This window comes from Schistocerca piceifrons, chromosome 2 (genome assembly GCF_021461385.2).
Source record: "Schistocerca piceifrons isolate TAMUIC-IGC-003096 chromosome 2, iqSchPice1.1, whole genome shotgun sequence".
Lineage (NCBI taxonomy): Eukaryota > Metazoa > Arthropoda > Insecta > Orthoptera > Acrididae > Schistocerca > Schistocerca piceifrons.
In genome coordinates, this window is record NC_060139.1 from 179,334,039 (window position 1) to 179,348,612 (window position 14,574).

General features: G+C 43.8%; 1 protein-coding gene across 1 annotated transcript in view; it reads left to right on the top strand.

Annotated features, from left to right (window-relative positions):
* The window catches only part of LOC124775227 (voltage-dependent T-type calcium channel subunit alpha-1G-like), a 790,960-nt gene that overhangs the window by 359,607 nt on the left and 416,779 nt on the right, over positions 1-14,574 (top strand). Inside the window, exon 11 of the mRNA XM_047250065.1 lies at positions 6,863-7,072. Within this exon, the coding sequence (XP_047106021.1) occupies positions 6,863-7,072 (210 nt within the window). The remainder of the gene's footprint in view (positions 1-6,862; positions 7,073-14,574) is intronic.

Below are 14,574 nucleotides of genomic sequence, written 5' to 3' on the forward strand. Positions count from 1 at the left end.
GCTACTGGCGTGCAGCAGCGCTGCTCGGTCGCTCCTGGAGTGCTGGTTATTCATCGTATCTTACTGTCACTGTTAACACATATCGATAAAACTACACTAACTGGGAACCACCTGCGAAATTCCGCTTTAAAAATCGTACTGTTTGTGACGAAAAACAGGCCGACGCTTTCCGTCGCATGAAAGACGTGACGAGCAGAATTTCCATGGGTTAACGCTAGCTCCACATTGCGAAAGCAAAATTGTAAACATCCGCCGAAACGTCGGAGAAAATGCGCCCGACGACTCTGAAGAGGGGTACCCGGTGCATGTATAAAATTACACTAACTGTTTAAGCTTGGATACGTTGTATACACATTTACGTAATTACTCTGCAAATCACACAATTTTTTTTCGCAAACCGTTCGTGATACCAGACTATTTCTTGACCGTTCCATTCTCGAACAGTACTTGGGAAAAATGGAAAACTTAATCTTACCGAGCAAACTCTAATTTCCCATACTTTATTACGATAGTCATTTCTCACCACGTAGGTGCAGCCAAAAAAATATTTTCTAGCTGGGACGAGAAATTTGGCATCTGAAATTTCGAAAACCCCTTTGCTTTAATGATTGCCGGCCAATTCGCATATCATAACGTGAACCCTCTCCCCTACTTCGGGATAATACAAAACGAGCTGCCCTTTGAACGTATTCGATGTCCATAAATCTTATCCAAGAAGGCTTCCAGAAGAGGACGTTCAAGCATCGTGTAGGCATCTTCTAAATTTTTTACCAAAAAGTATATTTGGTTCGCCCTCCCCACAACACTTTCTGTGTGCCCCTCCGATCTTTAAATTTTTGTGATTTATTGTACAGACCCAGTTTAACGGAATTTTTTGTAGTACTCTTGTAGGTGATCTCTCACCTGCTAATATTTATGGTCAACTTGAACATTTCGCACCATGAAAACGTCTTCTTTAAATCATTTTTGTATTCTAATAACGTTACTGGACGGTAAACGACAGCACCATCTGTAAACAACCTAAGAGAACTGCTCATACCGTGTCTTAAATCGTTTACGTAGACTGAGAACGCTTCCCTAGGGTACGCCAAGAGTCAGTTCAGTTTCACTAGATGACTTCCTGTCAGTCACTACAACACAATGACGTTTCTGACGGGAAATCACGTATCTAATCGCACAATTGAGACGATATTCCTAAGCATGCAATTTTATTGGAACTCGCTTGTGAGAAACTGTGCCAAAAGCCTTCCAAAAATCCGGAAATACGGAATCACCTTGAGATAAAAAAATGGTTCAAATGGCTCTGAGCACTATGGGACTCAACTTCTGAGGTCATTAGTCCCCTAGAACTTAGAACTAGTTAAACCTAACTAACCTAAGGACATCACAAACATCCATGCCCGAGGCAGGATTCGAACCTGCGACCGTAGCGGTCTTGCGGTTCCAGACTGCAGCGCCTTTAACCGCACGGCCACTTCGGCCGGCTCACCTTGAGATATCCTGTCGATAACACTCATTACTTCGTCACCGTTCATGTCTATCTCGATGTTCAAATAATGAGAGGGAACATCCGAGCATCTCGCTGAACTGTACGTCGAAACTGGGGATGCGTGTGGGGAGGGAATAGGAGGTGTTAAGTACATAAAGTTACCGTTCACCAGTGAGTTACAGGATAACAAATTTTTGTATAAATTATCACTAATTAAAAACAATTGTTCATGAGAAAACGAAATTACTGATAAAATATAAAGTATTTTACCAATGCTTCTAAAATCTAAACTACAACATAAAAAATTAAAACATAACAAGATAAACAGCAAAAACGTATTTTCAGATTTCATGTGTTTATTCATACTGGATATTACCCTTTAGACTAATTGTGTTTTTAATTTTTTAATTTCTAGTTGATTAAAAACCATCATAAAATTTTTTCAGACGTTTCGCCTGTTTTTATGATAAACGCTGACAAATTGTGACATTGGTTCTTCCGCTAGATCTGAATGAAAATCTGGGAGGCTCAGAATTTATTTATTTATTTATTTACTTTTTACTAGAGAAGTCTAATGAGATCGCGGAATTGTGTCATAAGGCAAGTAAAACATATAAACAGAATACGTCGTTAGCATTTATGTTATTGCTTACAAATCTGGTGTAAAACTGTCAGTGAAGACCACTTTGTGTTAAGTCAAGGCACTGATGCTCCACATTTTACAATAACAGCCGAAATGTAATGCAAAGCAGCTCTGCAGCGCAACTCTGATAGTTGACTGCCTTACTCCAGATTGAAATGATCGCAGACAGTTCTCGGTCACACATTTCAACGAGAGCTTCACCTGTTTTCCAATTGTGTTGTCTTCTGCTCGTTAGTCACTTTGTACAACACAGTTCCGCGATAGGTGCTCCGCTTTCAAAAATATTTGTAAAATCTGGTGTTGACGATGTCCGTGCTGCGTCAGCAGTTCCTGCTATGTGAGTCTCATTGATAGTTGTCGATTTTGTGCCAGAGCGTGTCTCACTTGTTCAGTGTTACTTGTTGCTGATCTTCTTGATGATTAATCAAAATGTGATGCGTCATCCGCCCCGGACGTGTTTGAACGACTTTTGTCTGTACACTTGCACCTTCTCGGACATCTTCCACGATTTCAAAAATGTTTCAGATTAATGCGTTGCTCCATTGGTCTGTGACGCAAGTATTCAGCCTCGCTACCCTCCACTGACTGTAGATGATAATTCTGCTTCGTGTTAAATGTGTTCCATGTTATGCAATGTTTCTGCAAGCATGCATCTTCATCACACGTTGTCATTTGAGTATTAGACCATTCACCAAGTCTGTTAGACGCACCTAGTATTTAACGCTATTACCCACTATGTGATTGTGTTTAATCTGCTGTATCACATGCCTATTTCAAGTACATTGCTGCGTTATAGGGATAGCAGATCTCACTTCGTATCTCTTTTGAGGTTCAATTTAGGTTTGTGTTGCGTGTAGAACGCGGCTTTCCGAGACATAAGAGTGGGCCAAAACCGCCCGCCTTATTAACCACTGTTGATGTGGTCCGATGGTAATCTGGGAATGCTCTACACATCCATCTAAGAAAATTCATGGATTGGTAACTATTTCAGTTTTTCAGGTACCCAACACAAAAGCACGAAAATCTGTACAGCAACATTAACACCTAACTAATTAAAATACAAGTAAAACACAACAAAATTAATCAAATTTTCAGATAAATGTTACACATCACTTTCCATTCGTTTGACATTAACATGACGGTATGGCAATAGAAATGGCATCTATCAAAAGAAATATAATGAGCCACAAAACTATGTCAATAAAATGCTGTCGCCATACAGAACCCGAAAAGAGCGACAACGAAAGATAAAAATGAAATGAAACGTACTACGGTTTTCTTGCATTGGCTAATTTTAAACACCGCCTCTTAGTTACTTTGTCACGATTCACTGTCTATTCGTTTCAAACCGGTTACTAATGGTACGTCAAGTAGTCTCATACAAGAAAGAAATATACCCCCTGCATTTCCTAATTTCCCTTGGCGTTTCACTCATTAGTGGAACATATCTTAAGGCTGTTAATCGTAGCTACTCAACTGATGCCACTTTACATGGAGGGATTGGACGGGAGGGTGTTTCTTGTTTCATTTCCCATTAATGTTGACGTCGACCCTACTAGTTTCAGATAATGTTTTTGGTAATAGGTATTCAGCTTTTATTTTGCACATTTTTGTTTATCTTATGTTTATTCTTCCTAAGCATTATGATTCAAAATTTAATATTTTCTTTCTTTCATTTTATATATAGTTTTATATCAACATTGTTTGTATGCTATAAACATCGTTTACACGTACATTTTTACTTTCGTATGTTAACAAAAAAAAAACTAAATGACTGTCAGCGAAACTTTCGACCCGCCATACAAATTCCAAGACTGCGGGTTTACATTTGTAAAGCCAAATAAATACATAAAATGCTGACTGCAATTGCTCTTTCTAAATGGAATGTTCAACTCTGTGACCCTCAATTGCTTTTAACAGAGTATGATTATGCAGTGGCGTCTGGAACTGTACCAACAAAAACTCAATGAATTATCGCACAAGAACATTTTGCAGTCATCCACGTGACGCAGTTAGAGATTTGATGCAATATTAATGGTCGGAAGTAGCAAGATGTCAAACATCCATAATAAACCATTACTGACAGATAGTGCAAGATCACCATAATGAGACAAAGCTCAATTGTGAACATGCAACTTTCGGAAAGGATAACTGGCCAGATGTTGACTTGAGCTACAACATTATAATATTCGTATCTGCAGTCATATTTCTGAAGGACCCTTGACACTTCTGTAAAGAATAACCTTTACCATTTGTTTTGTAATTTGTGACCCGACAACCTCAGGGTCATTGCGAATGGACCCACAACTCAGCAGGATATGGACTGTATGTTTGTAAAGAAATAATTCAGCCCATTGATTTATCTCATTGAATAGAAAATCATGGGGAAGCTAAATGAAGACGATATGAACGATATTTGAACCACATTACATTCCAAATAGAAGTTTTCTTCCTGTGTCATCTCGATCAGTTAAGTCTGATATTAGAAAACAAAACGAAAAGAGAATGTTTGAAACCTACAATTATAAAATTATGCTTTTAGCGGTGATTGTATTTACATAAAAAACCACACAGGAGCTTCAGCTTCTTAGTAATAGCTAATAAATAACGCTTTCAAATATGTGACCGAAAATGTAAAATTATTTTAAATAAACCAGGTCATAGGCGACTAAATGTCTGTAGAAAATCTGAACATCAGTAGTTATTAAATGCTGATTCTGACGCACTCAGCTTTTTTGCCATATTTTCCACCGTCCTGTCCTCCTTTAAGTGCCAGCCCCACTTAGCAGCGCTACATTTCCGATGAGAAACGCCGTAGATAGTAGACTTAGCCGAGTGGTACTACTTAAATATGCAATATGGCGATAATAGCACACAAATGGTCCTAAGTACATTTGATATGATTCACACTTTCAACATGCAAAATGAAATGATTTTAAAACCGTGTACTACTACTGTAATCGGCCAATCTGCACGAAGAGTTAATGGGATACATTTTTTTATTAATATTGCACAATGAAAAGTAGCTGCACGCTTCATTCATTTGGCACCTATGAAGAAATTACTTCAAAATTACTCTTTTAGGTGCGTGCTGGGAGCATGCTGTGGTTTTGACATCAGCATCATCATCATCATCTAACACTGGCATTATATGGTAAAGAAGTCCTTTTGGTGAAGAGAAATGGAATTACTGTAGAAATATGCATGCAAAACACATGCACAAATTCTCTCTCTCTCTCTCTCTCTCTCTGACACACACACACATACACACACACACACATACACATTATACTGAAGCATTATAGATTCTCAGTGACTCAGTGAAGCTTTCACAACTCGTCACATATTGTTGGATCCAGTCAAGGGCAGATAGCACAGAATTTTAATCAGCATTCATGGATTATCACAGGTATGTCTAACATTCTGAGCACATGTCCAACACATCATGCATTCATTTTATCTGTGACATTCGAAATCATTACAGAAAAATTGTCACAGAAGTGGGCGCGAAAGAATAGTAACAAGTGTGTAAGACCAATATCTGCGTATAACAGCAATCAGAAACCTTCAACACAATGCTACACGTCTACAGCGGCAGTTCCAAGCACGTTCAGGAGTGCAGTTGTCAACACAATCAGTACGAAGCAGGCTCCATGAGCAGGCATTGTCTCTCAAGGCTCCTCCTCCAAACTGGGTTTGGAGAGGGGCTCGTGTTGCATGGCACAAGATCACAGTCTGTGTACTAGGCAACAGTGGCACACACTACTATTTTCTGATAAGACTCTGTCAGTCTCCGCGTTGACAGTACTGATATCCGTGTGTGGAGACAACAAAGACAACGTTTACACCATAACTGTAGCCTGCCACTCTTCTTAAGGTGCTTCGTTCATGTTTTGGGTTGGGATAATGTACTTCCAAACGACACTCCTTGTCCCAGTACATGGGAGGGTGATTCGTGTGAAGGACTGGGACAACATCCTTGCACGCATTATTGTTCCATTTGCTTAACATATCAGAGCGGGATTCACGCTGATGGATGGCAATGCACGCCCCATCGTCACAATCTTGTGACCACTTTCCTAATAGAGCATAGAATTATTCGGATGGAGTGGCCTCCATATTCTCCAGATCACAACTGCATTTAGAAAACAGGAGCCATGCTAAAACGAGCGGTTTGCAATCGTCTTGTCCCACCGTAAACCTTACAGGGCATCATAAAGGCCGCTATGGACGAATGAGACAATATCCGAAAGACTTATCTAGACAACTTGCTAAGGAGTATGCCTAACATGGTTCAAAAGTGCGGCCAATTACGAAGAGGGCCAGTTGCTTCACGAACAATGCGTTATGCGAGATGACAGTGAGAGCAAACTGTGTGGAGTCCCTTGTAAGGTGTTGTTTTTGTTTTTAGTTTGTGTTTATCAATTATCATTTTTAATTTTGTTTTCTTATGACCGTACCTACAGAACGAAATCACGTTTGTTTCCTATTATTTTCTGTATAGCCAATAACGCAAAATGCAGCATTTATTTTGACCACTGTACTGCCGTTTGCAGACTCATTAGTGTAGCTTACAAGTTATGCGAGATAATACGTTTGTGGATAGGCTTCAAACGCTGAACTGCACCACACCTACCTTCACAACGAAGGCCCCACCAGCACCACTGTCCCCTCCGCTACCGCGCAGTCTGCGCAGCTACGATCCGAGTTACTTTGTTCGCGCTCTACAGAAACAAACAACATGGAAGTTATTCGTGAAGTGAGTGTCAGTGTTGTGACGTTGTTGTGGCAGTGCCCGCTGTCGGAGAGCGCGTGCGGCGCCGCGTCCGAGGCGATGACGTGCCAGGAGCTGCTGGCGCTCTCCGGCGCTCTCAGCGCAGCCCTGCCCACAGGACAGCTCGCGCTCGACTCCTTCTTCTCGTCGCTCAGCAAGGGACCAGGTAAGGCAAGCCTCTCCTCTCACTGCTACCAATAACCACTGCCTAACAAAATAGTCATCAACTTTGGCATTAAAATACATATATAATTAAGGCAACGATTGCCAATTATCTGTTACGCACAGATACACATCATTCTCGAACACTTACGGGAATTGGCGAAATGCCACGAGTAATGAGGATAATGGGCAAGGGACACTACACTTGTAGTGATTGGATAAATGGAGAATTTGAGTCTGACGGGAGTCGTGCTAGGGCAATCCGTACAGCTGCGATGTTCGCTGTGTCTGGATGGCTTACTGAGAGCCGGCACGGTAGCTCAGCGCGTTCGGTCAAAGGGCTGCTCGCCCTCTGTATTAAAAAAGAAAAAAAACTGAGTAAGGGAATCAACGATCAACTTGAATGGATTCCTTATGACGTCCACCCAAAAAAGAAAAGAAAGTGATTTTTTTTTTTTTTTTTTTTCTTTATTGTATTTCAATTCCCCATCGGGGCGGGCTGGCAGCAGCACATGCGCTGCTCTTCAGCCGAAAGACACAGAACAAAACAAGAGAAGACATTTAAAAACAGCAAAGGAGAGAAGAACGCGAACATGGATATAAAAAAGGGAGAACATCATGGAAGGCAATATACAAAAAACGGGGTGACTGTAAAATGGAGATAAAAAAAAAACTGTTTAAAAGTAGCACACACAAAAAGCCACACATTGCGACGATTAAAAGAACACAAGGCACAGTATGACTAGAGCATAAAGGTGTTGACGGATGGCATAGCACACAACGTAACACTCACGGCGAACCTCACGGCAGTACACAATGAAAATCACACCTCTTGACGCACACGAGAAAACAGAACTAAACACAACATTGACGTGGCACACTGATGATGATCAAGACAGAGGATCTGCCAGGTTCAAGGAGATGAGGGAGACCTGAAGAAGGGAGGGAGGGGAAGAGATGGGGGAGGGGAATGGGGGGCGCTCGGAAGAGGGCCAGGTAGGGAGGGATGTGGGAAGGAGAGAGGCAAGTATGGGGTGCAGGGTCTCAGGGGAGGGGGGGATGGAGGAAAATCCGCTCTGGGAGGAGGAGGAAAGAGGAGAAGGGGCCCTGGGGCGGGGGTGGGGGGGAACAAGGCCGGGTTATAGTTGGAAGGAAGGGTATATGTCACGGCGAAGTTCGTCATCCGGGAGGGGGAGGCGTTGGAAATTGCCCTGATGAAGGAGATGGAGGGTGTGGAGGTGGAGAGAGGGAGGGATACAGCGATAGAGGCGCGGCAACGGGCGAGGGGTGGAGAGGAAGGAGGAAACCAGAGGGTGGGGGGGATCAACCCTGCGAACAATGTAAAGGATGCGGAGATGTTGGAGGAACAAGAGGAGGTGGGGGAAGGGGATCAGTTCATACAGGAGCCGTGTGGGGGAAGGAAGGCGGATACGGAAGGCAAGGCGGAGCGCATGACGTTCAAGGATTTGGAGAGCCTTGTAAAAGCGGGTGGGGGCGGAGATCCAGGCGACGCTGGCATAACAGAGGATAGGACGGATGAGGGATTTGTAGGTGTGGAGGATGGTAGAAGGATGCAGTCCCCATGTCCGGCCGGACAGGAGTTTCAGCAGGCGGAGGCGGGAATGGGCTTTCTGCTGGATGGTCAGGAGATGAGGGGTCCAGGTGAGGTGTCGGTCAAGGGTGAGGCCAAGGTATTTCAGGGTGGGGGTGAGTTGGATAGGACGACCATAAAGGGTGAGGTAGAAATCTTGGAGGCGAAAGGAGCGAGTGGTACGGCCTATGATGATTGCCTGGGTTTTGGAGGGGTTCAGACGGAGGAGCCACTGGTTACACCAAGTGGTGAACTGGTTAAGGTGGGTTTGGAGGGTACGTTGAGACCGTTGAAGGGTAGGATAGAGAGCCAGGAAGGCGGTGTCATCAGCATATTGGAGAAGGTGAACTGGTGGGGGTGGCTTGGGCATATCAGCTGTATACAAGAGATAAAGGAGAGGGGAGAGGACAGAAACCTGGGGGACGCCAGCCGTGGGATAAAAGATACGGGAGTTGGTGTTGTGGAGGGTGACATAGGAAGGACGGTGCGAGAGGAACGAAGCGACCAGACGGACAAAATTGATAGGCAGGGCGTAGGTTTGGAGTTTAAAGAGGAGACCGGGATGCCATACACGGTCATAGGCATTTTGGAGGTCAAGGGAAACAAAAATGGCGGAGCGACGGGAGTTGAGCTGGAGGGACAGAAGGTGAACAAGGTTGAGGAGTTGGTCGTCAGCAGAGAAGGAGGGTCGGAAGCCACACTGGGTAAGGGGGAGGAGGTGGTGTTGAGCAAGGTGCCGATGGATACGGTGGGAGAGGATGTAGAAAGTGATTTTTTTTTTTTTTTTTTTTTTTTTCTTTATTGTATTTCAATTCCCCATCGGGGCGGGCTGGCAGCAGCATATGCGCTGCTCTTCAGCCGAAAGACATAGAACAAAACAATAGAAGACATTTAAAAACAGCAAAGGAGAGAAGAAGGCGAACATAGATATACAAAAGGGAGAACATCATGGAAGGCAATATACAAAAAAACGGGGTGACTGTAAAATGGAGATAAAAAAAAACTGTTTAAAAGTAGCACACACAAAAAGCCACACTCTGCGACGAGTAAAAGAACACAAGGCACAGTATGACTGGAGCATGAAGGTGTTGACGGATGGCATAGCACACTGACGGCGAACCTCAAGGCAGTACACAATTAAAATCACACCTCTTGACGCACACGAGAAATAGCATGAAACACAACACTGACGTGGCACACTGATGATGATCAATACAGAGGATCTGCCAGGTTCAAGGAGATGAGGGAGACCTGAAGAAGGGAGGGAGGGGAAGAGATGGGGGAGGGGAATGGGGGTCGCTCGGAAGAGGGCCAGGTAGGGAGGGATGTGGGAAGGAGAGAGGCAAGTATGGGGTGCAGGGTCTCAGGGGAGGGGGGGATGGAGGAGAATCCGCTCTGGGAGAAGGAGGAAAGAGGAGAAGGGGGCCCTGGGGAGGGGGGGGGGGGAACAAGGCCGGGTTATAGTTGGAAGGAAGGGTATATGTCACGGCGAAGTTCGTCATCCGGGAGGGGGAGGCGTTGGAAATTGCCCTGATGAAGGAGATGGAGGGTGTGGAGGTGGAGAGAGGGAGGGATACAGCGATAGAGGCGCGGCAACGGGCGAGGGGTGGAGAGGAAGGAGGAAACCAGAGGGTGGGGGGGATCAACCCTGCGAACAATGTAAAGGATGCGGAGATGTTGGAGGAACAAGAGGAGGTGGGGGAAGGGGATCAGTTCATACAGGAGCCGTGTGGGGGAAGGAAGGCGGATACGGAAGGCAAGGCGGAGCGCATGGCGTTCAAGGATTTGGAGAGCCTTGTAAAAGCGGGTGGGGGCGGAGATCCAGGCGACGCTGGCATAACAGAGGATAGGACGGATGAGGGATTTGTAGGTGTGGAGGATGGTAGAAGGATGCAATCCCCATGTCCGGCCGGACAGGAGTTTCAGCAGGCGGAGGCGGGAATGGGCTTTCTGCTGGATGGTCAGGAGATGAGGGGTCCAGGTGAGGTGTCAGTCAAGGGTGAGGCCAAGGTATTTCAGGGTGGGGGTGAGTTGGATAGGACGACCATAAAGGGTGAGGTAGAAATCTTGGAGGCGAAAGGAGCGAGTGGTACGGCCTATGATGATTGCCTGGGTTTTGGAGGGGTTCAGACGGAGGAGCCACTGGTTACACCAAGTGGTGAACTGGTTAAGGTGGGTTTGGAGGGTACGTTGAGACCGGTGAAGGGTAGGATAGAGAGCCAGGAAGGCGGTGTCATCAGCATATTGGAGAAGGTGAACTGGTGGGGGTGGCTTGGGCATATCAGCTGTATACAAGAGATAAAGGAGAGGGGAGAGGACAGAACCCTGGGGGACGCCAGCCGTGGGATAAAAGAGACGGGAGTTGGTGTTGTGGAGGGTGACATAGGAAGGACGGTGCGAGAGGAAGGAAGCGACCAGACGGACAAAATTGATAGGCAGGGCGTAGGTTTGGAGTTTAAAGAGGAGACCGGGATGCCATACACGGTCATAGGCATTTTGGAGGTCAAGGGAAACAAAAATGGCGGAGCGACGGGAGTTGAGCTGGAGGGACAGAAGGTGAACAAGGTTGAGGAGTTGGTCGTCAGCAGAGAAGGAGGGTCGGGAGCCACACTGGGTAAGGGGGAGGAGGTGGTGTTGAGCAAGGTGCCGATGGATACGGTGGGAGAGGATGGATTCAAGGACCTTACTGAAGACGGAGGTGAGGCAGATGGGACGATAGGAAGAGGCGGCAGAAGGGGGTTTGTTGGGTTTGAGGAAGAGGAGGACGCGGGAGGTCTTCCACAGGTCAGGGTAGAAGCCAGTAGAGAGGATGACATTATAGAGATGGGCGAGGACAGGTAGGAAGGAATAGGGGCTTTCTCGAAGGTGACGGTAGGTGACACAGTCGTGACCAGGGGCCGTGTTGCGTTTGGACTGGAGGAGAAGTTTTAGAAAGTGAGCAGAGCAACAGTCTAGTAAGCAGGGAACCCAGATTCCAGATTCGAGTCCCAATCTGGTACATATTAGTGGTGGGCAGGAAATCGCGTATCTGTTAGAAATCACAGTGACTGAGAAGTCACAGATATCACAGTAGCAACTATACAGAATCTAATTGCGATTTCAGTCACAGTTAGCAGTCGCAAATAGTATTTCACATTCAAAGACGTGAGCCATCTATTGGTCGAATTTAGCACTGCTTTCTGCGATTTCAGTGACAAGTCGCAACTAAGAGTCGCAAGTAGCAACTAGAAAGCGCGGTTAACAGTGCCATCTGTTGGCCACAGTTCGTACTACGCCCATCTCTGCGATACACTATTGAGTCTAACTGCGATTTCCGTGACAAGTCGCAACTAAGAGTAGCAAGTAGCAACTAAAAAGCGCAGTTAACATACTTTTCCTAGTGTCATCTGTTGACCGACGTACGTACTTCGTTATGAGAGCCTTGTGCCTCACGAGATCGGTGGGCTGTGTGTGCATATGAAGGGCTTATTTCAATAGTGGTACAAGTCCATTTTTGTTCATTTTGAAATACAGAGTCGTAAAGTTAAATGAGCGCTGAAAAATCTGCAGTTGAGATACCAGAAATATTCAAGCATATGGTTTCTTGCTAGAGATGAACCTTTATTTATGTTTGTTTGGATCACTAATTTCAGAAGCATTATAGACAGAAAAGTGGAGGTAATGGACTTGTACCACTATTGAAATAAGCCCTTCATATTATATGACGACATGCACATTCAGCATCAGTTATGGTTGGTCAAATACTGCTGTGACTCTGAATGTATTATATTAATAAGAAGCAACATTGCCTTTTTCTCCTGAAAATATCAAGTAACGTAACAAATGTGATTCTGCTTCCAATATGACAGTTTTGGTTAATACTCCACATGCCTACAGGACTTTGCAATGTTAACACAGCAGAACTCAGACATCTGTATAAGTGTAGAGAAATGAAAACAGTCATATGAATGCCTCACATTTGTTCCGACACAGTTCAAGACTCGGGAGAAAAGTTTTACACCTGGTGTAACACTACTACCACCTACATAAGTAAGCTTTTCCTGTGTTACTTTCAAGTAATGCACTTAAGCTATTCCTGATTTAACTGGAAGATCTGTACTTTCATATCAACAGCCTCAAAATGCATATTGTAGGCTTCGGGATATGTTACAGGTCAGTGTCACACCAAGATTGTGGAGAAAGGGGGGGGGGGGGCGGCATGTCACTCTCCAACAAGTGTTTACCAATAAGTAAGTGGCGGAAAATTATGGGTATAGAACGGCTTAAACATGTGGAAAATGAGATTTTTATTATTCACTCACTGTATTTGACATTTATTATTCCTTTAAAATCGCACAACAACTTCAATAAAACACAGTTTAATCATTCACACACTTATTTCACAATTATTTCACTTTCAAACTGCAAATCCTCTAAGAGCTGTCTTGAATCTTCACGAGTCTCTCTCAACAGCCTTGATGTGGATAGATACGTACAGCAACCAGTAATCAGAGTCAGAACTGTGTCTGCAAAAACACAAGGATTATTAAACAATTTTTGCTGTCATTAATTACTAGCAATATAATTGACAGAGTAGATTGCTAATATTTGCTATAATGAATATCACATTTGCAAGAACGATCTCACTGAAGTAATTAAGTCCATCGGAACGCTTAGAAACTAACCACTCCTCTGACGAAAACGGTCTAAAGACGCAGTGGCAATTTCTTCAGATCTGTTGACAATGATATTTTGAGTTATCACTTTACTGAGTGACTGAAATGTAGTTCAGGTACCTGTGAACATAACAATATGTTAGAATTCATTTTCTAAATACGAACTATTACGGTACTGTACGGCTACTTACATATTAATTACGCTATTAATATTTTCACAGTTGTTTCTTTAATACAAAATTAAAGCCAACGGAAGAAAAAACGTAAAACATACTTGCCAATGACAGGTTTGTTGAGATGCAATTTTCTGTGTTGACAGATGTAACTTTTTCATACGGTGGTAAGTCGCAGAAATCGCAGGAATCGCAGAAATCGCAGAAGTAGCAGAAGTCACAGAAATCGCAGAAGTAGCAGAAATCGCAGAAATAGCAGTGGCGGAGGGATACACGACCTATGTTCCTTAACTGCGACTCTTAACTGCGACAAATCACAGTTAAGAATAACAGATACTGAAAAGTAGCATTCACATAAATCACTGATGCGGAAAATCGCAGTTTAGCCCATCACTAGTACATATTTTTAATTTTCCCCATTGATTTAAATCAATGCCAATTCGTAGCCATTGTCTGTAATTCCTCTGTGTCGTAACTTTGACACTGCCACGTGACCTACGAGGGATGTTTTTATGGTTCCGTGCCCAAATCGGTAAAAACAGAATCCTCATAGTATCATGTTTTTGTCCGTCTGTCTGTGTCCCTGTGTGTCTGTGCGACAGTTAACAACCCTTTTCCTCAGTAACCGGCAGCAAATCGAAATTTATGTCACGTAATAAGGTCTATAGTCTTTTGGTGGCGTAAAAATGTTAATCTTCTAAGTCAACGTAATCAAAAGATATGGCTGTATACGTTACGTATTTTGACAATTGTAAACATACTCATCAAAGGCTATAAGATACTTCCCATTGACTTAGAGTCTTGAAATCTGACAGGAAACAAGACCTCACAGTACAAGTAAAGAAAAGATCCGAGAATTAATTTGTAATTATATCACACGAAAAGTTTTTTTCTTACGTTCATTACCCGACTTTGAACTTAAAATTAAAACATACTCTGAAGTCTTGGAATTCCTGGGAGCGATATCGTGCAAGTAACAATGTGGATAATAGGCAAAAATCGTCGCGATTCTCGATTCCCAGGAATGGATGAACAGCATATGTGTATAATTAAACTTGTGCAGAAACCTTAGAGCATGCGTCCTGCT